At 41.9% G+C, this 27,305-nt stretch overlaps 1 protein-coding gene across 4 annotated transcripts in view; it reads left to right on the top strand.

The window, feature by feature from the left end:
• Nucleotides 1–27,305, top strand: part of LOC124150359 (low-density lipoprotein receptor-related protein 1-like) — a 193,127-nt gene that overhangs the window by 75,146 nt on the left and 90,676 nt on the right. For all 4 annotated transcript variants that reach the window (XM_046522356.2, XM_046522355.2, XM_046522357.2 and 1 more), the window contains exons 3-18: nucleotides 1,174–1,305; nucleotides 2,342–2,467; nucleotides 5,788–5,820; nucleotides 15,176–15,313; nucleotides 16,771–16,890; nucleotides 17,849–17,974; nucleotides 18,261–18,406; nucleotides 19,097–19,196; nucleotides 20,109–20,271; nucleotides 20,561–20,783; nucleotides 21,187–21,373; nucleotides 21,730–21,858; nucleotides 23,175–23,414; nucleotides 23,794–23,965; nucleotides 24,806–25,025; nucleotides 26,599–26,800. In XM_046522356.2, coding sequence (XP_046378312.2) covers nucleotides 1,174–1,305; nucleotides 2,342–2,467; nucleotides 5,788–5,820; nucleotides 15,176–15,313; nucleotides 16,771–16,890; nucleotides 17,849–17,974; nucleotides 18,261–18,406; nucleotides 19,097–19,196; nucleotides 20,109–20,271; nucleotides 20,561–20,783; nucleotides 21,187–21,373; nucleotides 21,730–21,858; nucleotides 23,175–23,414; nucleotides 23,794–23,965; nucleotides 24,806–25,025; nucleotides 26,599–26,800 — 2,457 coding nt within the window. The remainder of the gene's footprint in view (nucleotides 1–1,173; nucleotides 1,306–2,341; nucleotides 2,468–5,787; nucleotides 5,821–15,175; nucleotides 15,314–16,770; nucleotides 16,891–17,848; nucleotides 17,975–18,260; nucleotides 18,407–19,096; nucleotides 19,197–20,108; nucleotides 20,272–20,560; nucleotides 20,784–21,186; nucleotides 21,374–21,729; nucleotides 21,859–23,174; nucleotides 23,415–23,793; nucleotides 23,966–24,805; nucleotides 25,026–26,598; nucleotides 26,801–27,305) is intronic.

Genomic DNA, 27,305 nt, shown 5'->3' with positions numbered 1-27,305 from the left:
AAGAGCGGAAGGTCATTGGTTCAATCTCCGGGTGCAATCATACCAAAAGATGTTAAAAGATAGTACTTGTTGTTATCCTGCTTGGCGCTAGGCATTAAGGGGATGAAACAAGGACTAGTCGGCTCGGAGTCAGCATACTGTGTCTGAGTGGGGTATTCATGTTAAACTGCGGCAGTGAGCTAGCACAATAACATCGACATCAGTCCGGACAAATACAAGCAGCCACAGACACACACACATGCATGCACGTCGCTATATAATCGCAATAATCTTGTATGCAACGTTAAACCCCAATTCACCTCACCTCACTTTTCTGACTTGCATGAATAACTGGAGTCCTGTTCAGAGCATTGTTAAACCAAACTCTCACTAGTTTATTACTCAGGGTCCACCAGGCCCCAGGTCAGAATTCCCTCGGCACTTGCTGGTGGTGTGAGTTAACTGAACAGGATCGGAGGGGATCAGTCACTGGCTGTCATCGTGCTCCAACCAATCCTAGGGGCATTATTTGCAGTCACTAGTTTGCTTGGTCCAGACATTTTTGACAGGATAGTGTTTTTCTCCTCAGTCATCAACCATCGTTGACAATAAACATTTGTCCAAATGTTGAAACTGGCTCTGACAAATTTTAGAATATTTTGTAGCATGACGATGGGATTATGTAAAATACTTGGGATCGGTTAAGTTTCATGCTGGAGTAACTCACTCACTCACTCACTCACTCACTCACTCACTCACTGTGTGTACCTGCCTACACCGATAGCTGATGATGGTTGAGTGGGCAGTTCCATGATGGCATCCAGAAACTGACCCTTCTTACTTAAAGAAGACGTACATGGTTGCATCAGGGTTAGAATAGGTCTTCAGCAACCCATGCCGCAAAAAGGCGACTGTGCTTGTTGTAAGAGGCGACAAACAGGAATGTGTGGTCCGGCTCACTGACTTGGTTGATGCATGTCATCACATCCCAATTTTGTGGAATGATGTTCATCATGTCAATCACTGGATTGTCTCATCCAGACTCAATTATTTACAGACCACAGTCATATAGCTGGAATATTGCTGAGTACTGCGTTAAAGAACAAACATTGTTGTATGGGGGAAGAGTCATTGTCAACATTGTTCTGTATTGTTCTATTTTGTTTTATATTGTTCTACGTTTTGTTTTTTCAGAATCGGTGTGCTCCCATGATACATTCCTGTGCCCCAATGAGACAGAGATCGGCCACCACTGTATTCCACGCAGCTGGCTCTGTGATGGAGACGAGGACTGCGCAAATGGAGAGGACGAACTTGCCAACTGCAGTAACTATGACTTTTATTTTTTTTTAGACAGATTTGATAATGTTGTATGAATGCATGCATTCATGGATCAAATAATGGGAGTTGAAAAGGTAATGTAGATTCAGATAATTTCCCTGGAAGCAATGGGGACAGAATTTGCTGAGCTAAGTTGAGTCCCTTAGTCATACCAGGATCTGCTGTTTATGGTCTGTCAGCACTAAACCCATACTCACAGGTGTCTCTGAAGTGTTAGACTTCTTCAACATGTGTCACTGTGTGCTTCCTCCAACACATATTGAAGCTGACGTCTTGTGATTTTATTCAAACACTGTTTACAGTCTAGAAGACCTTGACTTTGATATGACCTTAATATGGATAACATTGACATACGCCGACTAATCAAGTAAATATTTTCGACAGCCTTTTCTTGGTGGAGACATTTTGGTGTTCAGTCACTGGATTGAGCATTGTTTACCCCGACACTTCCACAACTTGACTTAATTAGAGGGTTGCAGTTTACCACAGTAGTGTGAAACAGGAGCTATATTTACACACTGTAATTAGTGGTGTGATCTTGAACAGCCACTGCTGTATGTTTGGGTTTCTTAGTACACTGTTGCCATGTGGTCTGTACACTGTTGCCATGAGGTCTGTACAGTGTTGCCATGAGGTCTGTACAGTGTTGCCATGAGGTCTGTACAGTGTTGCCATGTGGTCTGTACAGTGTTGCCATGAGGTCTGTACAGTGTTGCCATGAGGTCTGTACAGTGTTGCCATGTACAGTGTTGCCATGAGGTCTGTACAGTGTTGCCATGTGGTCTGTACACTGTTGCCATGTGGTCTGTACACTGTTGCCATGTGGTCTGTACACTGTTGCCCTGTGGTCTGTACACTGTTGCCATGTGGTCTGTACACTGTTGCCATGTGGTCTGTACACTGTTGCCATGTGGTCTGTACACTGTTGCCATGTGGTCTGTACACTGTTGCCATGTGGTCTGTACACTGTTGCCATGTGGTCTGTACACTGTTGCTGTCATCTCCATGTTGACTGTTTCAGGCATCCCGACCTGTGAAGCTGGACACTTCCATTGTGTGAAGGGCACTCCCTTCTGTGTGAAGGAGGGCTATGTGTGTGACGGGGAAGAGGACTGCAGTGATGGGTCCGACGAATCCCCACAAGAATGTGAGTTTGCTCCCTTCTTTATCACTCAAATACATTGTAGCCACAGAACCTTTATTCTTTAGAATATCTATAAAATATGTGAAAATGAATTTAAATCGGTTTAGGTTAACTCGGTTTAGTTACAGAATACGAGTATTTCTGCCCAAACTGGAGCAACCTCCCTGTACGTCTCTCCCCTTTAATATATTCAAATGTTGCTTTCTTCTTGGCTAGTATAGTGACCCTGATTAATTAATTGGTCTCACTAATTGTGATTATCTCCCTTCCTGGCATCTGTGCCTGTTTCTGTCCATATCCTTATATACCCTGTTACGTCTTCAGTCTTTGTAAACAGATAAGTACCACATGTATAACATTAATGTAAGATCAGAATGTATATGAACATCAGGATATGTATGTTATTGTTATTGATGGGAAGGGTCTAAGTATGATGGATACCTTCAGAGGGGATAAGATAATGCTTAATTCAAGGATTTTATGACCACCTCCAGAAATATGTGGGTGAAATGGTCCCAATGGCAGAATGTATAAATTACTGTGATGGGCGACCATGGAGGTGCACAACTCTGTTTGGGCTCTGCCAGGCTGGTGTTGTGTGGGGGGTGTCCCAATGGTGTTACCATCATTGCTCACACCAGCAATGGTTTTCTAGCTTGAAGCCTGACTAAACAGGTCAGCTGTAACATTGCTGCCAGTGGATGTCTACCCTCTAAGCTCACTTAGATGCGGAAAAGTGATAGAAGTATTACATATTTGATTGATCTTCCTGCACATCTAACGTCCTGAAATGTTGTGTTATATTTTCTCAAGATGTCTGCTTGTTTGTAAGCTAGACGTTGGTGTCTGCATGAAATAGTGCATGCCACATGATTAACTCAGTTCCAAGTTAATTAGAAACCTAAGCGTAGTCATTGCTTGGACAAACACCTATCAGTTTCTTGTTCAAAACTAACAGTTTAACTGCCATGTATTCTAGATATTGTGTATCTATATTGTAGCAATGTTTCTGTATAATGTATTAGCTGACCTGACAATGTCAGATGGGCTGATGTCATGGCCTGCTTGTCAGTCGTCCATCTGACTCAGAAGCTCCTCCTCTTTTACCACTGGACCAATGAAACCTGCACCTGATGCAAGAGGTTTAAATCAGATTTTCAATATGGCTGCAATGGCAGCCATATTGCAAAATGACATCAATGGACAAGTACATTTGTTTCTTGTATGTGTTAGTCTGTGAACATCTGAAGAAGCTGAAATATCATAGCATATTATTTGAAAGTTTGTGATTTTTATGAGTTTTTCTTTTTTACAAACTTTTAATTAATCAAATCAAATTAATCAAATATAATCATCTTCACATAACCTACAGGAGTCGAGTCATCAAGGTGATACTTTGAATCAATGAAAATGGCTATAAATAGATTCCAGGCATGATGATGAGGCTGGGAGTGGCATCGATCTGTGGGTAGTATATACTACGTCTTTCGGTGGACTCTTAGGAGCTTGGGACAATTCAGGAAAACCTTCTCATACTTTATTTGGATGTTTTTTAACCCTGATAAGTTTTTTGTTCATGATAGGCATGAGTATTGAAAGTTTAACTTTTGTGAATTGGTTTGTTTTAATCTTCCCAGAATTGTGTGAGGGATGCCTTGTTGTGTTACACCAATCAGACATTGTAACACCTTGCATTTATTGTTTCATGTTATGAAATTTAGTTACTTAATTATCTTGGTCCATTTTTCCTGACTATTCATACCAAAAATATTTAAATATTATGCCAGCTTTAATCATTGGCTGTATTCGGAGGGACAGCCCTTGTCAGTCAGTTGAGTACCACCAGCTATCACTGTCCTGGCCAGGGGTGGAACACATACTCAACCATACGTTACAAAACAAATATGCTAATGTTTATTGAAGAATTAATGTTTATTCAGGGGACAACTTGGGAAAGGGGTGATCTGAAATATTGGCTCATAAATGTTAGAGAAAATGTTGATATTGACCATTATTGACAGCCCAGAATATGATTGAAATAGACGACAGTTGTTCCTCAATCATGACAGAATTGAAAGGTTTCTAAACAGTAAGTCGAATCAATCCATCGTGACGGTTTGTGCATTTTCCCTTGATTCCCCATTTTGTTGAAGAATGCAAACTTAAGTCGCTGTGCATATTGGCATCTTAATGTTTATATGAACGCAAAGACATCAAGTAGGTATCTGATGATAAAGTCATGTTAAAGGGAAAGACACTATATCAATATTTGGAAACAGTGGACTTTCGAATCTTGCAGTTTCTCTCTGTATATGGTCTCTGGTTTAATCCTGTGACTGTCTCTGTAGATATTTGAACATGCCTACAATATATGACTAGGTGAGCTACAGTGCCATGACACAATGTTTTGTAGGAATGGTTTTATATGAGATCTCCATGGGAATGTTTTCTTTCTATTGTTAATGATGTCGCAGGAATGCTAATCAAACTTTCTTTTTTCAGCGAAATGAAATTATTAACAAATGACAGCTGCTCTCTCTCCCTGGTGGCTGCTGCCGGGAAAGACAAAAATGTCAGCCGACTGAATTCACTTTATGTTTAGTAAAGTTAGTAAATTGTTCGAATGTGAAACAAAATTGATTAAAAGTCCTTCCAAATCTTTCAATTTAATAAGAGTTCCGAGACAGTGAGATGAGCCTGTCTTGTGTCAGGTGTCTGTTTCCACCAATGAGAGAGCAGGAGTGATTCTATTGGTAAAGTGTTTGATCCTATACGGCCAATGGCTGCACCCGCTGTAATTACTAGTGCCAGATCCGGACTACCAATTCCATGACAACCTGGTTTCAGGGGACACTGATACAGGGACATTTCAAACTCAGTCTATGATTCTTTAATATTACTTGTAGCTCAACTAAACGAGTGGTTGTGAGAGTTTACTCAGTGATGTGTTGTTCATCATCCGTATCATAAATATCGGAAGTTTAAAATCTTCAACAACTTTCCATTCAAATTAACTCCCAGATATTGAAATTCACCCTGATGACGTTTCTCTAATTTGAGTTTTCTTCCACATTCTAACCCCGAGGAGTCGACATACCCCGGTGTTATAATGCAATAAGCATTTAAGATAAAGTAGCCAGCCCACATGAAGCTATAGAACTCCATGACTCATTTTTTTTGTAATGTATTTTGAAACAGAAATTTTTGCATTAAGTAGTTTGTAGAATGTTGTCAAGGAATATGTCTGGTTGCTATGGCGGGTGCCAGCTAGGTGCATCCATGAAGTTTCTGTACTAATTGCGTCATCCTGTGTCGTATCCCAGGCGTGAAACTTAAGGGCGGGAAACATGCACGAGGTTGGTATCCATACCATCTTACCATTTCCCATCATTCTTTGCGGTAGCGGGTTGGGCGTAAAAATGGGTGCTTTGCAAGTAATGATCACACAGGAGAGTGGGTTGTTTCTGGCATTGACATTTAATAAATATTGAAATGTGTTGTACATTTTCAAACAAATTTTAAAACTCTTTTAACAATGAAACCACTCAAAATTGAATCTGTTATCAAGAAACTAGTACTGTATCTTGCAATATGGAACTAGTTTCTGGTGAGCAGTTTTGAAATTGCAACACACCCAACCAGCTTTGCTTCTTGGCTCCTGGTCATGTGATGACTGCTCTGCTGATGCTGCTAGTTCACCGCTTGTCTCATCCTGTGTGTCCAACGTGCCATACACCATCACCATCATCATAACACCCATGGCGCCATCGTAGACTCATACACTCCATAGGAGAATGGACATCTAGCTCATTTCGGAGAATTATGGTTATATGTAGAAGGTGTGGATGTGAGTGAGAATAAAGGATATATATTGCAGGTGTGAATTTGATAGTGGAATTAAAGGATATATATTGCAGGTGTAGATGTGATAGTGGGAATAAGGATATATATTGCAGGTGTAGATGTGATAGTGGGAATAAAGGATACATATTGCAGGTGTAGATGTGAGAGGGGATAAAGGATATATATTGCAGGTGTAGATGTGATAGTGGGAATAAAGGATATATATTGCAGGCGTAAATGTGAGCGGGTGATAAAGGATATATATTGCAGGTGTAGATGTGATAGTGGGAATAAAGGATATATATTGCAGGTGTAGATGTGACAGTGGAAATAAGGGATATATATTGCAGGTGTAGATGTGATAGTGGGAATAAGGATATATATTGCAGGTGTAGATGTGATAGTGGGAATAAAGGATATAAATTGCAGGTGTAGATGTGAGTGGGTGATAAAGGATATATATTGCAGGTGTAGATGTGATAGTGGGAATAAAGGATATATATTGCAGGTGTAGATGTGATAGTGGAAATAATGGATATATATTGCAGGTGTAGATGTGATAGTGGGAATAAGGATATATATTGCAGGTGTAGATGTGATAGTCGGAATAAAGGATACATATTGCAGGTGTAGATGTGAGCGGGGATAAAGGATATATATTGCAGGTGTAGATGTGAGCGGGGATAAAGGATATATATTGCAGGTGTAGATGTGATAGTGGGAATAAGGATATATATTGCAGGTGTAGATGTAATAGTGGGAATAAAGGATACATATTGCAGGCATAAATGTGAGCTGGTGATAAAAGATATAAATTGCAGGTGTAGATGTGAGCGGGTGATAAAGGATATATATTGCAGGTGTAGATGTGAGCGGGTGATAAAGGATATATATTGCATGTGTAGATGTCAGTGGGGGGGGATAAGGGATATATACTGCATGTGTGGATGTGAGTGGGAAATAATGGACATATATAGCAGGCATACATGTGAGCGGGTGATAAAGGATATATATTGCAGGTGTAGATGTGAGCGGGTGATAAAGGATATATATTGCATGTGTAGTAGTCAGTGGGGGGGGATAAGGGATATATACTGCATGTGTGGATGTGAGTGGGAAATAATGGACATATATAGCAGGCATACATGTGAGCGGGTGATAAAGGATATATATTGCAGGTGTAGACGTGAGTGGGGGATAAGGGATAAATATTGTAGGTGTACATGAGACTATGAATCATGGATATTCTTAAAGGTTGTCTATGTCTATGTCTTGATGAAAAGAAAACATCCATTAAGATGGAAAGGTCAAAATTATGCAGTGCTTCTTTTTTTGCTTCTTTTTTCATATTTCCTCTTTTGATGTTTGCCTTTTGAGAAACAAATCTATTTTGTTGTTTAACGATTTGTATAATTTTGTTGTATTTTTCTTTTCAACATTGATTTACCTGTTAACATTGGATATTCTTCTGTTGGTTCATTACATGTTGGTTTCTAGTCCTACATCATGTTAATATTGTTGGTTTGTAACGAGAGGTGTTTCTACTTTAGTAACAAGCTGAGACATAACACAGTCATCAACATATGCTTTACTGACAATTAAAGCCCTGAAGTAGAGAGTCATTTAACATTTGCTCACGCCAGCAGTGAATAATTAACAATATACGCACATGCTGCTGGCCAATCGTCAATCCTTTTACTTATACCAAAATAGCTTTCTTCATTATCCTGAAACACAAAGAGATTTATGCTGAACAAACTTATGGTTTTTGCGAGCACTAATTACGCTGATTTGGCAAATGTTTTTTATATTTCCTTAAGTCTGTTTATGACTAGTTTTTGGAGTTATCATTTCATCAACAATATGCTTCTGAACATATGAATCTAACCACTGCGGGATCATCCTGAATTCATATATCTCTTAACATGTTTCACCTGCACTGCTACAACAAGGTCACGCCCACTTTGTCACTGTATTTATGTACATGACACGCTCACACGGTCAAATATATATACTAAACAAAGAAAATTAGGGATCATGAATATTTTGGGAGATATTTTTATGTAGTAAAGACTGAGCACCAAATTTCATTAAAATATCCCCCAAAATATCCATGATTCCTAACTCTCTCTTTTTCGGTTTGTATACAAGGCATACCTACACTGTCAGTATGTGGACTGAGTTGTACACGACCTGACAACACAGTAGTTGCTGCAGAGTTCCACAAGCCTTATTAGTGGCAAGATCAACACTGACATCTAGTGTCAGGGTAGCTAGTTCACCTCATCTCATCATATATGCTATGACATGCCATGGCAGATTTACAAGATTAATATGAGAAGTAATAGGAGCACAAGACGAGTCACACAGGTCAGTGGTCAATCTCTGTAACACATATCATCAATGACGCCCAGGTCAGTGGTCAGTCTCTGTAACACATATCATCTATAACACCCAGGTCAGTGGTCAATCTCTGTAACACATATCATCAATGACACCCAGGTCAGTGGTCAATCTCTGTAACACATATCATCTATGACACCCAGGTCAGTGGTCAATCTCTGTAACACATATCATCTATGACACCCAGGTCAGTGGTCAATCTCTGTAACACATATCATCTATGACGCCCAGGTCAGTGGTCAATCTCTGTAACACATATCATCTATAACACCCAGGTCAGTGGTCAATCTCTGTAACACATATCTATGACGCCCAGGTCAGTGGTCAATCTCTGTAACACATCTCATCAATGACGCCCAGGTCAGAGGTCAATCTCTGTAACACATATCATCTATAACACCCAGGTCAGTGGTCAATCTCTGTAACACATATCTATGACGCCCAGGTCAGTGGTCAATCTCTGTAACACATCTCATCAATGACGCCCAGGTCAGTGGTCAATCTCTGTAACACATATCATCTATAACACCCAGGTCAGTGGTCAATCTCTGTAACACATATCATCTATGACGCCCAGGTCAGTGGTCAATCTCTGTAACACATATAATCTATGATGACCAGGTCAGTGGTCAGTCTCTGTAACACATATCATCTATGACGCCCAGGTCAGTGGTCAATCTCTGTAACACATATCATCTATAACACCCAGGTCAGTGGTCAATCTCTGTAACACATATAATCTATGACGACCAGGTCAGTGGTCAATCTCTGTAACACATATCATCTATGACGCCCAGGTCAGTGGTCAATCTCTGTAACACATATCATCTATAACACACAGGTCAGTGGTCAATCTCTGTAACACATATCATCTATAACACACAGGTCAGTGGTCAATCTCTATAAACATATAATCTATGACACCCAGGTCAGTGGTCAATCTCTGTTACACATATCATCTATGACGCCCAGGTCAGTGGTCAATCTCTGTAACACATATCATCTATAACACACAGGTCAGTTGTCAATCTCTATAAACATATAATCTATGACGCCCAGGTCAGTGGTCAATCTCTGTAACACATATCATCTATGACACCCAGGTCAGTGGTCAATCTCTATAAACATATAATCTATGATGACCAGGTCAGTGGTCAATCTCTGTAACACATATCATCAATGACACACAGGTCAGTGGTCAATCTCTGTAACACATATCATCTATAACACCCAGGTCAGTGGTCAGTCTCTGTAACGCATATCATCTATAACACCCAGGTCAGTGGTCAATCTCTATAAACATATAATCTATGACGACCAGGTCAGTGGTCAATCTCTGTAACACATATCATCTATGACGCCCAGGTCAGTGGTCAATCTCTGTAACACATATCATCTATGACACCCAGGTCAGTGGTCAATCTCTGTAACACATATCTATGACGCCCAGGTCAGTGGTCAATCTCTGTAACACATATCTATGACGCCCAGGTCAGTGGTCAATCTCTGTAACACATATAATCTATAACACCCAGGTCAGTGGTCAATCTCTGTAACACATATCATCTATAACACCCAGGTCAGTGGTCAATCTCTGTAACACATATCATCTATGACGCCCAGGTCAGTGGTCAATCTCTGTAACACATCTCATCAATGACGCCCAGGTCAGTGGTCAATCTCTGTAACACATATCATCTATGACACCCAGGTCAGTGGTCAATCTCTGTAACACATATCATCTATGACGCCCAGGTCAGTGGTCAATCTCTGTAACACATATCATCTATGACGCCCAGGTCAGTGGTCAATCTCTGTAACACATATAATCTATGATGACCAGGTCAGTGGTCAGTCTCTGTAACACATATCATCTATGACGCCCAGGTCAGTGGTCAATCTCTATAACACATATCTATGACGCCCAGGTCAGTGGTCAATCTCTGTAACACATATCATCTATGACACCCAGGTCAGTGGTCAATCTCTGTAACACATATCATCTATGACGCCCAGGTCAGTGGTCAATCTCTGTAACACATATCTATGATGACCAGGTCAGTGGTCAATCTCTGTAACACATATCATCTATGACGCCCAGGTCAGTGGTCAATCTCTGTAACACATATAATCTATGACGACCAGGTCAGTGGTCAATCTCTGTAACACATATCATCTATGACACCCAGGTCAGTGGTCAATCTCTGTAACACATATCATCTATGACACCCAGGTCAGTGGTCAATCTCTGTAACACATATAATCTATAACACCCAGGTCAGTGGTCAATCTCTGTAACACATATCATCTATGACACCTAGGTCAGTGGTCAATCTCTGTAACACATATCATCTATGACGCCCAGGTCAGTGGTCAATCTCTGTAACACATATCATCTATAACACCCAGGTCAGTGGTCAATCTCTGTAACACATATCATCTATGACACCCAGGTCAGTGGTCAATCTCTGTAACACATATAATCTATGACGACCAGGTCAGTGGTCAATCTCTGTAACACATATCATCTATGACGCCCAGGTCAGTGGTCAATCTCTGTAACACATATCATCAATGACACCCAGGTCAGTGGTCAATCTCTGTAACACATATCTATGACGCCCAGGTCAGTGGTCAATCTCTGTAACACATATCTATGACGCCCAGGTCAGTGGTCAGTCTCTGTAACACATATCATCTATAACACCCAGGTCAGTGGTCAATCTCTGTAACACATATCATCTATGACACCCAGGTCAGTGGTCAATCTCTATAAACATATAATCTATGACACCCAGGTCAGTGGTCAATCTCTGTAACACATATAATCTATGATGACCAGGTCAGTGGTCAATCTCTGTAACACATATCTATGACGCCCAGGTCAGTGGTCAGTCTCTGTAACACATATCATCTATGACGCCCAGGTCAGTGGTCAATCTCTGTAACACATATCATCAATGACGCCCAGGTCAGTGGTCAATCTCTGTAACACATATCATCTATGACGCCCAGGTCAGTGGTCAATCTCTGTAACACATATCATCTATGACACCCAGGTCAGTGGTCAATCTCTGTAACACATATCTATAACACCCAGGTCAGAGGTCAATCTCTGTAACACATATCATCTATGATGACCAGGTCAGTGGTCAATCTCTGTAACACATATCATCAATGACGCCCAGGTCAGTGGTCAATCTCTGTAACACATATCATCTATGACACCCAGGTCAGTGGTCAATCTCTGTAACACATATCATCTATGACACCCAGGTCAGTGGTCAATCTCTGTAACATATCTATAACACCCAGGTCAGAGGTCAATCTCTGTAACACATATCATCTATAACACCCAGGTCAGTGGTCAATCTCTGTAACGCATATCATCTATAACACCCAGGTCAGTGGTCAATCTCTATAAACATATAATCTATGACGCCCAGGTCAGTGGTCAATCTCTGTAACACATATCATCTATAACACCCAGGTCAGTGGTCAATCTCTATAAACATATAATCTATAACACCCAGGTCAGAGGTCAATCTCTGTAACACATATAATCTATAACACCCAGGTCAGTGGTCAATCTCTGTAACACATATCATCAATGACGCCCAGGTCAGTGGTCAATCTCTGTAACACATATCATCTATGACGCCTAGGTCAGTGGTCAATCTCTGTAACACATATCATCTATGACGCCCAGGTCAGTGGTCAATCTCTGTAACACATATCATCTATGACACCTAGGTCAGTGGTCAATCTCTGTAACACATATCATCTATGACGCCCAGGTCAGTGGTCAATCTCTGAAACACATATCATCTATGACGCCCAGGTCAGTGGTCAATCTCTGTAACACATATCATCAATGACACCCAGGTCAGTGGTCAATCTCTGTAACGCATATCATCTATAACACCCAGGTCAGTGGTCAATCTCTGTAACACATATCATCAATGACGCCCAGGTCAGTGGTCAATCTCTGTAACACATATCATCTATGACGCCCAGGTCAGTGGTCAATCTCTGTAACACATATCATCTATAACACCCAGGTCAGTGGTCAATCTCTGTAACACATATCATCTATGACACCCAGGTCAGTGGTCAATCTCTGTAACACATATAATCTATAACACCCAGGTCAGTGGTCAATCTCTGTAACACATATCATCTATGACACCAAAGAATCAAAATAATTATGTTCTTTTGTCTGTGGATCAAGTCGATGTTTACGGCTGTGATCCGATCATCACATCCAACTTCCATGTGAAGCTTGGGTTGTATACTCCCTAGGGAGCTGAGAAAAAAAAAAATGAGCTCACACTGATCCTTTAACCAAGGTAATAATGGTCTTCACGCATTGAGACGCTCTAGAGGATGGAGTATAGCATATTACAACTACCCATTTATTATAGTCAGTACTATCACATGGGACGTGTCAGTCACAGTGGCCAAGTGGAGATTACAGTATGGTGATGGCTCCTCTTGTTAGTTGTGAGGAGACCCTTGAAGATCCAGGGTAGGATAGGTCTTCAGCAACCCATGCTTGCTAAAAAAGGCGACTAATGGGATTTGGTGGTCAGGCTCGCTGACTTGGCTGATGCATGTCATCGTATCCAACTTGCGTGGATCGATGCTCATGATATCAATCACTGGATTGTCTGGTCCATACTTGATTATTTACAGACTGCGGTCATATAGCTGGAATATTGCTGAGTGCTGCGTTAAACAAAACGAATCTAAAAAAATAGTATTGAGGACATATAATAACATGATGTAATGACATATATCACTGTTGAAATATTGTATATCATCAGATGCATGTGGGTGTGACCAGATGACAGAAATTCAGTGATGAGCAACCATTACCCATTTATGATTTACATGTAGCAATTCCATACTAGGCATATACTGCACTGCTAAATGTATCGTATTAATCACATTACCTTGCTATGATCTATCCTGCTTAATACTCTGGAGGATCATGTCATGCTTAAATGTAGCATTATTAGGCCATATCATGCTAGTTTTACCATGATATATCATATTCATATAACTGCTGGATGATACCATGTTTAGTTACCGTGATATATCCTGCTTATACACACGTGCGGATCATATCACGCTAATGTCACCATGAGATATCACGCTAATGTCACCATGAGATATCATGCTTCTGTCACTGTCGGATCATATCACGCTAATGTCACCATGAGATATCATGCTAATGTCACCATGAGATATCACGCTTATGTCACCATGAGATATCACGCTAATGTCACCATGAGATATCACACTAATGTCACCATGAGATATGCTTCTGTCACTGTCGGATCATATCATCTAGTGTTACTATTAGATATCACGCTAATGTCATCATGAGATATCATGCTTCTGTCACTGTCGGATCATATCATCTAGTGTTACTATTAGATATCACGCTAATGTCACCATGAGATATCATGCTTCTGTCACTGACAGATCATATCATGCTTGTGTCACAGTGTTGTGGTGTCAAATGTGTGCATTATTAGAACAAATTTTAAAAAAAAAACATTTAAAAAACTGAAACTTTTATCTCTAATTTCAAATGATTTCCTGAAAATATATGCTACTCAACATTTGATAGAGACACTTGTGAAAGCCATGTTACTGATTACAATATGAACGTTCTTGTTCTCTGAGGCTTCCATACACCAGTATCTCGGTCGTACGTTGAGTACATGTGTGTTGTGTGTAGCTGCTGATGTTGTTGCTGTTGATGTTGCTGTTGTTCCGAGTGTTGTCACGCGGACTACCTGCTTATGTAACACTGCATTGCGTTTGTCCTGATGTGTCTGCATGCTCTTAGCACACAGTAACTCCTTACAAACAACGTAACCGGAGAGATTGTATGTGACTTATGACATGACGTCATGCAGCTTGATCATCTGCATGACATAATCCAGTTTTGGGCACAGAAAATTTTCAAAGGCTTTCTATAATTTTGATGAATATTTTTGTTTCAATATTCTTTATTCTAAAGTTTAATGTTTGATTGTAAACTTTGAGCCTATGCAATACTGAATTAATAGGTATCTATTCATGTTTATGGTAAGTCTACTTTTATGCTCATAGAATTTAAATGGTCAATCATTTTTGTATTTTTCACTTTTTCAACACTTGAATAATCGTACACTTGAATAATCATTGGAAAGAAGCAATGTATCTTGTTAATAAATGACCAACAGCTATGAGAGAGACAGTTAAATGTCGCGAGGCAGGTGCTCATGTGTTAATGGTTTTTGTACCACCGTTGTCAATGTAAAGCAAGTATTCCTTTTTAATTATGACTCTACTTTAAAATTATTACACTTCTTGAAAAATAATACACTTCATTTCTATTTTTCTTGCGGTAACACCATCAAGGATTGTGTGTTGATGAATTGCGTTGAGGATGTTGTGACCATGTTTCAGGTGACGCCATCGACAGCTTTAAGTGTCTTCCAAACCAGTATTTATGTCCTGGCACCCTCCACTGTATTCCCCTGACGAGAGTCTGTGACTCCATGGTGGACTGTGAAGACAATGGCGCCGACGAGGGAGCCCATTGTGGTAGGTGCTGGTCATGGTGATCTCGGAACTTATGGGTTATCCTGGGGATCTGGGAGCAGACGGGTGATCATCCTGGACATTTGGGGCTGATGGGCGATTCTGGGGTTCTAGGGATTATTGGTTTAACCTGGCAATCTGGGGGTTATGGGTGATCCTGGGGATCTGGGGGTTATGGGTGATCCTGGGGATCTGGGGGTTATGGGTGAGCCTGGAGATCTGGGGGTTATGGGTGATCCTGAGGATTATGGGTGATCCTGGAGATCTGGGGGTTAATGGTTTATCCTGGAGATCTGGGGCTCATGGGTGATCCTGGAGATCTGGGGGTTATGGGTGATCCTGGAGATCTGGGGGTTATGGGTGAGCCTGGAGATCTGGGGGTTATGGGTGATCCTGGAGATCTGGGGGTTATGGGTGATCCTGAGGATTATGGGTGATCCTGGAGATCTGGGGGTTAATGGTTTATCCTGGAGATCTGGGGCTCTTGGGTGATCCTGGAGATCTGGGGGTTATGGGTGATCCTGGGGGTTATGGGTGATCCTGGAGATCTTTGGCTTATGGGTGATCCTGGGAATCTGGGAGTTATGGGTGATCCTGGGAGTTCTAGGGGCTGACAGGTGTGAAGTCCTGATGTCCAACTACGTTTATTATACAGCTGCAATCAGAAATAAACATGTCACTCACTTGGAAAGATGGCTGGGGATGGGATGGCCAGGGTCTGAGTGGGGCAGTGCCAAGATAGTGACCATCAACGATGTCAGTGTGCCTGCCCACATGGATGGAATCAATCTCTAGGTGGTTTGTCTGCTCCTAACCTGTGATATGTTTACTATTGCTGGCCACAGACTAGAACCCCTTTCACTCACTGATTGTTATAGATGAATGAATATTGAATGGAGAGATGTCACTGACCATAACTTCACATTCAGGTGTGCAATAATATCAGTTGTAGCTGGATCACATGGGGTACATGGGGTTTTATGCGTTCTGTGCTAGGTTTCACAACCTAACCTATGTAGCCTCAGTGACCCTGCTATAATGATTTAATCTTACAGACATAGAATTCAAAAGAATTCAAACAAATTAAAACTTGACAAAAATAGCTCTGATTGAGCTGAGGTTAGCTTGTCCTATGACACGTGACTTCCATTGCCCCATATGTTTGCTTTGAAGCAGTGTATAAGGGTATTTATTCTGTCTCTCAGAAATCCGCATGCAGCCTGATTTGCTCGTGGTGGGGTATAAGGGATTTATTCCCTGCTGAGAAATTTATTCCCCGCTAAGGCTGGTTAAACAGTATTTTATCAAGATCCCGTGGACCACTCAGATTTCATCATTCTGACATGGAGGTATGATAACAAGTTTTATCCTCGGGTTGAACAGAACAGTTTCCTGAGTTAGAACAGAATGAAGTGCCCAGCAGGACATATTGTTCATGTAGTGTGTTGATTGTTTGCCAGCCAACTATGGGTGCCGGGCACAGCAGTGTGAGTACATGTGCAAGGAAACCCTGAAGGGGCCGCAGTGCTACTGCCAGGAGGGCCAACAGATCAGCGACAAGAACCCCATCAAATGTGTTGGTGAGTTATTACGGAGATATTGCTGTCAACAGGCCCATGTGATATAACTGAGATATTGCTGTCAACAGGCCTGTGTGATATAACTGAGATATTGCTGACAACAGGCCCATGTGATATAACTGAGATATTGCTGTCAACAGGCCCGTGTGATATAACTGAGATATTGCTGACATCAGGTCAGTGTGATATAACTGAGATATCGCTGTCAACAGGCCTGTGTGATATAACTGAGATATTGCTGACAACAGGCCCATGTGATATAACTGAGATATTGCTGTCAACAGGCCCCTGTGATATAACTGAGATATTGCTGACATCAGGTCAGTGTGATATAACTGAGATATCGCTGTCAACAGGCCCGTGTGATATAACTGAGATATTGCTGTCAACAGGCTTATGTGATATAACTGAGATATTGCTGAAATCAGGCCTGTGTGATATAACTGAGATATTGCTGTCAACAGGCTTATGTGATATAACTGAGATATTGCTGACATCAGGTCAGTGTGATATAACTGAGATATTGCTGTCAACAGGCTTATGTGATATAACTGAGATATTGCTGAAATCAGGCCTGTGTGATATAACTGAGATATTGCTGTCAACAGGCTTATGTGATATAACTGAGATATTGCTGACATCAGGCCCGTGTGATATAACTGAGATATTGCTGTCAACAGGCCCGTGTGATATAACTGAGATATTGCTGACTATTAAGAGCTGCCTGAGGGCGGTTGGGTAGCCTAGTGGTTAAAGCATTTGCTCATCACGCCGAAGACCCGGGTTCGATTTTCTACATGGGTACAACGTGTGAAGCCCATGTCTGGTGTCCCTCCGCCGCGATATTGCTGGAATATTGCTCAAAGTGGCGTAAAACCATACTCACTCACTCACTCGCTCACAAGTACTGGCTGATGCTTGGAATATACATTTGGTCAGAATATTTTTTGTGTTACAGATTTTAATGAGTGTAAGATTGATGGTTTCTGCGACCAAAACTGTGACAACACCAATGGCAGCTACAACTGTTCCTGTACGACGGGGTACAAGGCCGGGAAGATGGGACGATGTAGAGCCATTGGCTGTAAGATTTCACCACCTGTACTAATCATGTGACTAGCGAGGCCGAATTTGAGCAAATATAGAGAAACATCCATCAATAAAAACACTACCACGTAATAAAGATATATGTTATATAGGAGATAAACATAATGTTTCCAATTTAGGGCCAAGTTACTTGTAGAATTTACAGCGCTAAGTTGAATTTTGAACTGAATGTGCAATATGAAGTGTCAAATATGTAATTTAGCGTGGTTAAATCCTTGTGAGTGATTACTTGCATTTCTGACGAGTTTTATTGTTGTGTGCAGCTGCACCGGCCAGGCTCCTCGTTGCCAACTACGGCAACCTCCTCCTCATTGACCTGTCCACCAACGCCGTGTCTCCATCCTTCAACATTACCGGCGACAGGATCACCACGCTAGATTTCGACTACCAGAACAACTCAGCCTGCTGGGTAAGGCGCTGGAAGAATTTTTGTCGATGCAGTAAATTCTCTGCCTGACAACTCCATGTCATGATGGCCAGAAAGGGTACAAGCTGTACCAAAGCGTAGAGTAGGCATTAAAAGTGCCAACATTTTCCTCTACCTGTCTGGTGTCATGGCTAGAGTGTGTGCTTGGAGAGAGGAAGGACTGTAATGTTACTTGTTGTTGCCCTGCCTGGCAGTCAGCGTTAAGGGGATAAAACAGAGATGCTGATAAACCACAATGCTGTTCATAATCTCTTTATAGTCAAGTACATATAAGCCAGCTAGAAATGTTTGACATCCGTTTCCTAAGGTTCATGGAAAGTATGTTTGAACCATGAAATTGTTGATAAATTGTTGTAGATTTATCTTTTGGTTTATATGTAAGATAAAACACTTCCATCTTGGGTATTTTATATGAGATATAAAACCCTCTGATTAAATCTCCTTAAAACCCTTGGACATATTTTTTCCTGCCCATGAACAATCAAATAAGTCATAAAAAGTGACTTAAGGTACCCCCAAAATGTTTAAAGATATCCTGAATTTGTTCTTATACACTCAAGGTCTCAACTCATTGAAAGTATCTCGTTATCTGAGTTGACTGTGTGTGCAGTATGTTGTATAAACTTGTTATCCAAAAGAAGTTTGACCGTTATTTTCATTTCATCGTTTCAGTTGTCATACAATCATACCAAGGCAGACAATGAGCTTCAGTGTGCAGACCTACACGACAGCTCGAAACAGTGGAAGATACCCACCCACTTCAAACTTACATGTGAGTCTTACCACTAGGCAGGGTTTACACATGGTCATGTTCCAGAGAGTGGGCATGTATTCCTCATAATGTTGTTAGTGTTTTTCCCCAACTGGGATCATAAATGGACTATCAACCCCTGTGGATGTGGGTCAGAGTTATGTCCTCGGCATTATTGCTCTCCGGCAAGATCCGGGGTAGAATAGGTCTTCAGCAACCCATGCTTGCTATAAAAGGCGACTATGCTCGTTGAAAGAGGCGACTATGCTCATTGAAAGAGGCGACTATGCTCATTGAAAGAGGCGACTATGCTCGTTGAAAGAGGCGACTATGCTCATTGAAAGAGGCGACTATGCTCATTGAAAGAGGCGACTATGCTCATTGAAAGAGGCGACTGAAGGGATCAGGTGGTCAGACTTGCTGAATTGGTTGATGCACGTCATCATATCCCAATTGTATAGATCGATGCTCATGATGTCAATCACTGGATTGTCTGATCAAGACTCGATTATTTACAGACTGCCGTCATTTAGCTAGATAATTGAGTGCGGCGTTAAACAACAAACAAACAAAAGGGATGACTAGATTGTATCTGGTGGTCAGACTCCGTGGTTTAGTACATTCTTGTCATCTTACTCCGATGGTGTTAAGTTGCTGATGATATCAACCACTTGTTTATCTGATCTAGGCTTGATAATATCAGGCTGCAGTGATATAGGTGGAATATTGCGGCCTGCATATATGGGAATTTGTTGGTCACAATGGCTGCTGTGTTTCACCCAAGGCTCTGTTCACCTTTCTCGTGGCCTCACGATTCACAGCTCTGGTCTGCGGACTCCATGCTCAAATATTACTGACAGTTATGTGCTTATGAATGAAGCCTGTTACATGTGTAGGTTTACATGTTGTTTTTATTGTTGACTTTCTTTTCAGCTGTGAATCAAATTGCCAAAGACTGGATGTCTGGAAACTGGTATTTTGCTGACGACAAACGAGATCAGATCTTTCTGTGCACAGCTACTGGCGAACATTGTCTGACAGTGCTCAACTATGGAATAAGTCAGCCTAAGAGTATTGCCATCGATGCATCCAGAGGGTATGTCATGTACAAGTTCTGTTCACTATAATCGCGAGTATTGCTATCCATGCAGCCAGTGGGTATGTTATGTACAAGCTACGTTCACTATCATCACGAGTATTGCCATCAGTGCATCCAGAGGGTATGTCATGTACAAGCTACGTTCACTATTATCACGAGTATTGCCATCGATGCATCCAGAGGCTGTATGTGATATTTATTTATTGACTTCAATGTTATTGATGGACGTCCTAGATGCTCTGAGTAAATGATGAAGATGACGATACTGATTAACTTTGTGTTTCAGGTATATATTCTACGCAGATTGGTCATCACAGTCCAAGATCGGGAGAGCAAATCTCGACGGTTCTGAAGCTCATGGCATTGTGACGCGGAAGATCGTCCACCCCAGCGGCATCACCCTGGACTACGCCAACAAACACGTGTACTGGGGAGACACCTTCCTCAACCTTGTTGAGCGAGCAGACTACGACGGCAACAACCGGAGAACCGTGTCCCCAGGGACAATTGTAAGTGTTGAGTTGATTGTAGTCTCTGGGCCTCCAGTGCCACTGCTGGAGGATTGGTGGAATTGATGCTCACACTCGATCACTCTGTGACTGTTTTCTTTTTCTTTTGGCCCGGTAACATATTGACCAAGGTACTGACTGCTCTCACTCACTGCATCTAACTGGAGATTCTACCCATGTTCCTGGGCCCTCTTCTACAAAGTGATTCTTTTTTATTCCTCCGGCATATAAAGCAGAGTGATATGGTCATCATCCGGCCGTATTTCATTTCTGGAGCATATCTTGAACAAAGTCCATAAATTGTGTCTACTTTGTCATCCCTCAACTTCTAAGTAATGCCTTTCAAACAAATTCAAGTCATTTTTAGTAGAACTTTGAGGACTGTGTATTACCTTACTTCCAGATTAAGCCGCGGTATGGACTAACACTTTTTGAAAATGCCCTATATGTGTCTAACCTGCAAAAGCGCAACCACAGCGTCGTACAACTGCACCGCTACGACCGCACCATCCCGCCGCAAGTGATCAAGAAGGACGTCATCAAGCCTGGCGCCCTGCAGGTGGTGCACCCCGTGAGACAGCCAGGCCACAGTAAGTTTGTGTGCAGGGGCATAGTTGCAGATTGGGGAGATTATCTATGTGTTATTCAGAGATTGTTCCACAACGTGTGGTATTCAGGTTTTGTAGCTTGATTGTCAGTGGAGTCATTCTGTTGAACTGGTTGAATTTGGATTCTTGACAATTGTCATATTTTGTCAGTTCTCAGCATTTTTGTTGTTAAACTTCCATGAAGAAGAGAAGAGATTGCTATTTGGAGTTATTTAATATGCATTTTCTTGTCTTTCATATGGTATCAGTTTGTGAAAGTATTTTCTTGTGGATGATGTAACTGGATAATGTGTGCACATATCCAACAACAAACTCAAATCTCAGCCTTTTTTCCACAGAAAATGTTCAGATTCGTAAGAATAAGTGCAGCCAGATCTGCATCCCGATGCCGTTCGTGAGTGGCGGAGTTCAAGCTACATGTGCCTGCCGGGCGGGCTTCCGACTGCACAATGGAACCCAGTGTGAAAGTGAGTACACATTTAACGGAACCCAGTGTGAAAGTGAGTACACATTTAACGGAACACAGTGTGAAAGTGAGTACACATTTAACGGAACACAGTATGAAAGTGAGAACACATTTAACGGAACCCAGTGTGACCAGAGTGAAAGTGAGTACACATTTAACGGAACCCAGTGTGAAAGTGAGTACACATTTAACGGAGCGCAGTGTGAAAGTGAGTACACATTTAAGGGAACCCAGTGTGACCAGAGTGAAAGTGTGTACACATTTATGTTAACGGAAGAGTGTAGAATCTATAAACAAAAAAAAGTTGAAACAAACTCCTTTCTTTGGATTGCTTTTCCATTTTTATTTGATATCCAAATATATGTTGCTTGGAAAGACATGTTGGAATGTGCTCATGATGTACAGCAGACAGTTGTTAGACGACATTACAGCATCCCTAGCAGTCTGCTGACTCTTAGACGTGACAGACGTGACAGACGTGTCAGACTTTGTCACTGAATCTTGCAAGGAAAACTACTTTTTAGGTTGGTAATTCCTTTGAAGACATAACCTATTACGTCATAGACATCAATCCTATATTTCGGCTGTCCTAACACTGAAACATCTTAAGATTTTCAACAGACGCTCCTTGATTGGTAGCTCTCTAATAGCCTTGAGGGAGATAGTATTCTCAAGCCAACAGCATCTGTGCATACATGAGGCAGGAAAACATCACTTTCTTATGTGTGCTAAAGTAAACAGGGATAGTCTTTTCCCAGCTCACAATCGGTTTGATCTTCACACTGTAATTTTTCATAAGGTTTTCACAGTTAGTTCATTATGATTACTAGTTATTGCACTAGTAAGCACCCCTCCATCGACTCCCGTACTGACCATGATGAACAACCTGTGGCTATACTGAACTGCACCAGTGTTGTTGTTTCTCACTCTGTCGACCACGAGATTGTCTGGTGCAGCCATCACTTAACAGCTGTGGGGGCACGGGTGGCCCAGTCGCCTAAGGCGCCGCGATTCGCTGTGCAGAGTCGTGTCCCTTAGGCACGCCTGAAACCTATGATTGTGGGTTCGAATCCCGGTTCGCCCCGATTATGTTTCTAGGTTTGTCAGCACCATATCCGTGCTCGTGGGTTTCACCAAAGTGGTAAACGTCTGAGACCTGCATCACTTCGGCCTTTCCTCCCACATTAAGCTGACACGCCGTGATATAACTGGAATACTGTTAAAGGCGGCGTTAAACCTAACTCACTCACTCACTCACTTAACAGCTGTAGTCACAACTGTGTATAACTAAACTATTGCATGTTACCGTGGTTACAGAGAAAATACCGGACAAGTTCCTGCTATACGCCAGCGCCCAGCAAGGAAGTGTACACGGCATTTCATTGGACCCAAGCATTGCGCACGACGTCATGGTACCCATCCAGAACCTCAACCGACCAATCGCATTGGCTCCCCATTCCTCGACGGGCATTGTGTACTTCTCCGATGTCAGCAAGATGCAAATACGGCGGCGGAATGTGGACAGTGAAGAAGAATCTGAACTTTTCCTTGATTCAGGTAAGTAACTGTGTTTGTCTCAATAATGTACCAACTGTGCAGGGTTAGTAAAGATTGGAGCCAAGGATTATGGCAACTTAGTATCCTTGGTTGCCTTGGTTATTGTGGTGTTTGGTCATAATGGAGCCAAGACTTGTGGTGCTTAGCAACATTCCTGTTGCTATGGTTACTGTGGTGTTTGGTCATAATGGAGCCAAGACTTGTGGTGCTTAGCAACATTCCTGTTGCTATGGTTACTGTGGTGTTTGGTCATAATGGAGCCAAGACTTGTGGTGCTTAGCAACATTCCTGTTGCTATGGTTACTGTGGTGTTTGGTCATAATGGAGCCACGCTTATGACAGCACAGCTACATATCTGTTTCCGTGCCCCGTGTTCCAGGAGTGACTCGGTGTGAGGGTCTGGCCATCGACTGGGTGGGCAACAACCTGTACTGGACTGATGACGGCCACCAGTCAATCAACGTCGTCAGGCTCGACAACACCTCCATGGTCTACACCGTCGTCAACGGCACCAACCATCCACGGTCCATGGTCGTAGATCCAAATGAAGGGTAAGCATGAGTTATTTTACATCCTACATATGTGCTGTTGTCAATTCTGTTACTTCCAATGTAAAAGAGCTCAGCTGTTACCATTTGGGGGGATTATTTCTTTGTAAAATTACTTTGATTAGCTGACAAATGTAATCTGATCTCATTCCTTCCTAATTTTAATGTCACCTAACGGCATTTTCATTATTGGAGATCTACATTATGTTGCTATTTCATATTGTAGTATGAATATACTACTCAAACAAGTTAAAGAACGCCCAACCCATGGAGATCCGGGGTAGAATAGGTCTTCAGCAACCCATGCTTGCCGTAACAGGCGACTATGCTTGTCGTAAAAGGCAACTAATGGGATCGGGTGGTCAGGCTCGCTGACTTGGTTGAAGCATGTCATCGTGTCCCAATTGCGTGGATCGATGCTCATGATGTCACTCACTGGATTGTCTGGTCCAGACTAGATTATTTACAGACCGCTGTCATATAGCTGGAATATTGCTGAGTGCGGTTGTTAAACAACAAACAAACCATAAAGAACACCCAGAGTTGGAGACTATGTGTTGCAATATCCACCCTCCATAGCTATAGCCATTTGAAACAAATTGGGTGTTTTGAGTATGTCCCTTAGTTATTATGATATAATTGAGACAAAACCTGACTGCTTCGTAACATACCTATTGCAATGGTTACTGTCCGGTGCTACTTTTGCCTGACTGACACTAGATTATTGACATGTCACTGTGATCTGGCTCGAATATTGCTGATTGCAGTGTAAACCTGCAAGCAAACATATTATTGATGTGAATGTCATTATGTTTCTAATGAGTGTGACCTTCATCCTTGCAGCATGATGTACTGGATTGACCTCCTGTGGAGACACCCTGGCGACATTGTAGCTAAGATCGAACAGGCTGCGCTGGATGGCAGTGGCCGGAGAGACCTGGTTAACCAGACCATCAAGTGGCCGAACAGCCTCACTCTGGATACAGCCAGTCACAGGCTGTACTGGACCGACGCTTACTACGACAAGATCGAAAGTATCTTGACTAATGGGTCGGACAGACGGGTATGCATTATCACATTGTTATCATGTGTGGAACAATTCTGCTGTTGATGGAGTTCAGGAGTCAGTGTATCCTAGAAGGCTTTCACATATACTACTCATAGGAAGTTAAAGAAAGCCCAATTCTTTCATATGGCCATAGTTAATCTGTAATGTCTTCCAATTGTGGGTGTTCTTTGACTTGTTTTGAGTGGTATGGTTAGTAATAGTTTTGGTAAGGTTTTATTTGGGTGACCAATGGTGATGAAGCTGCAGTGTCTGGTTGCTTGAACAGCATCAGGTGGTACACAGCAGCGACATCTTCTCCTTTGTTAAAAGTCGCAATGGGCAATCAGGGCACAGCTGTTCGCGTTATGTAGTTGGGTGGAGATTCCTGGGTTCAGTCCCCAGCAGCCCATGCTGTCCATAAGAGGAGGTGACCAGATGGATCTGGTGGTCAGCCTTTGTGGCTTGGTGGATGGCATGTCTTCATAACCTGACAGCGTGCTCACAATATCAATCACTAGCCAGACAAGATTATTTGCAGGAATATTGCTGAGTGCAGCATTAAACAACAACCAAATGTTACTTTCTGGCCACCGTCATATAGCTGGAATATTGCTGAGTGCTACGTTAAACCACAACCAACTGTTACTTTCTGGCCACCGTCATATAGCTGGAATATTGCTGAGTGCTTCGTTAAACAACAACCAAATGTTACTTTCTGGCCACCGTCATATAGCTGGAATATTGCTGAGTGCTACGTTAAACCACAACCAACTGTTACTTTCTGGCCACCGTCATATAGCTGGAATATTGCTGAGTGCAGCATTAAACAACAACCAAATGTTACTTTCTGGCCACCGTCATATAGCTGGAATATTGCTGAGTGCTACGTTAAACCACAACCAAATGTTACTTTCTGGCCACCGTCATATAGCTGGAATATTGCTGAGTGCTTCGTTAAACAACAACCAAATGTTACTTTCTGGCCACCGTCATATAGCTGGAATATTGCTGAGTGCTTCGTTAAACAACAACCAAATGTTACTTAGGCCTGCCAGAAATCAGTGATCATGAGTTCAAATCCTAGATTTGACCTGATTATGCTTCTAGGTTTGTTAGTGCCATACTTGTGCTAGTGGGTTTCATCAAAGTGGTGAATGTTTAAAACCTGCATCACTTCGGACTCTCCTTCCACATTAATGAGTGAGTAAGTGAGTTGGGTTTTACGCTGCTTTTAACAGTATTCCAGTTGTATCGCGGCGTGTCAGTTTAATGTGGGAGGAAAACCCAAAGTGATGCAGGTCTCAAACGTTTACCACTTGGGTGAAACCCACGAGCACGGGTATGGTGCTGACAAATTTAGTAACATAATCGGGGCGAACCATGATTCAAACCCTTAATCATAGGTTTCTGGCGTGTCCAAGGGATGCAACTCTGCACAGCAATTCGCGGCACCTTAGACGACTGGGCCACCTGTGCACCCACTTCCACATTAGACACTGACATGCCGTGATATAACAGAAATACTGTTCCAAGCAGCAGTAAATGCAACTTGTTTACTCTTGTATTGTGCATCATTATCGGTGAACAGACGGAGCGAGATCTTGAGGGCGTCAGTCACAGCCATCCCTACGGCATCGTCTTCTACAGCGACCGCCTCTACTGGACAGAGTCGCTCAAGGGGTTGGTGGACACGTTCAATGAAACCAGCAACTCTGTCGTCCATCTTCGCACTGACAGTTCCCCACTGTTTGACCTTGTGCTGTTTGACAGGACGGCACAAACTGTTGATGGTAAGCGGAACAATCCCAGATAACTCACTTCCCTTGAAGTTTGATGGTTCAAAAACATTGTGAGACCTTCAGTAATATCTTGTGAACGGAAGGTCCAGAGAACCATCACAAATATTGTGTTATCCATTATTTGATACAAACCAAAAGTAGACCACTGTGTCCCAAGGATTTTTTGAGAACTACAAAGTTAAAATGTCTTGAACAACATGTCAAAACTAAGGAATTTCAGTTGACAAGTTTTCAATCAAGTATACAGTGGATTCTGTCAATACTGGACTAAAAATTACAGTTGTTGATTACCATGTGAATTTCTAAATCAAGTAATCTAATTTCTAAATCCAGCCCCTTGAATTAAGGTTTTGGGTTTTATAGGTTCCCCAGTGTGTAGTTGGTAACAATCATTTGTGCTGAGATGAGCAGCATGTTTGACTCACTGAGTGTGGACTGCATGGAAGTCATTCGTGAACTACTTTGCCTACTTAACCTCACTCACTGTTTGTTTTTT

This window comes from Haliotis rufescens, unplaced genomic scaffold (genome assembly GCF_023055435.1).
Source record: "Haliotis rufescens isolate VD_foot unplaced genomic scaffold, xgHalRufe1.0.p SCAF_4, whole genome shotgun sequence".
Lineage (NCBI taxonomy): Eukaryota > Metazoa > Mollusca > Gastropoda > Lepetellida > Haliotidae > Haliotis > Haliotis rufescens.
This window is presented reverse-complemented; position numbering and strand designations above follow the sequence as displayed.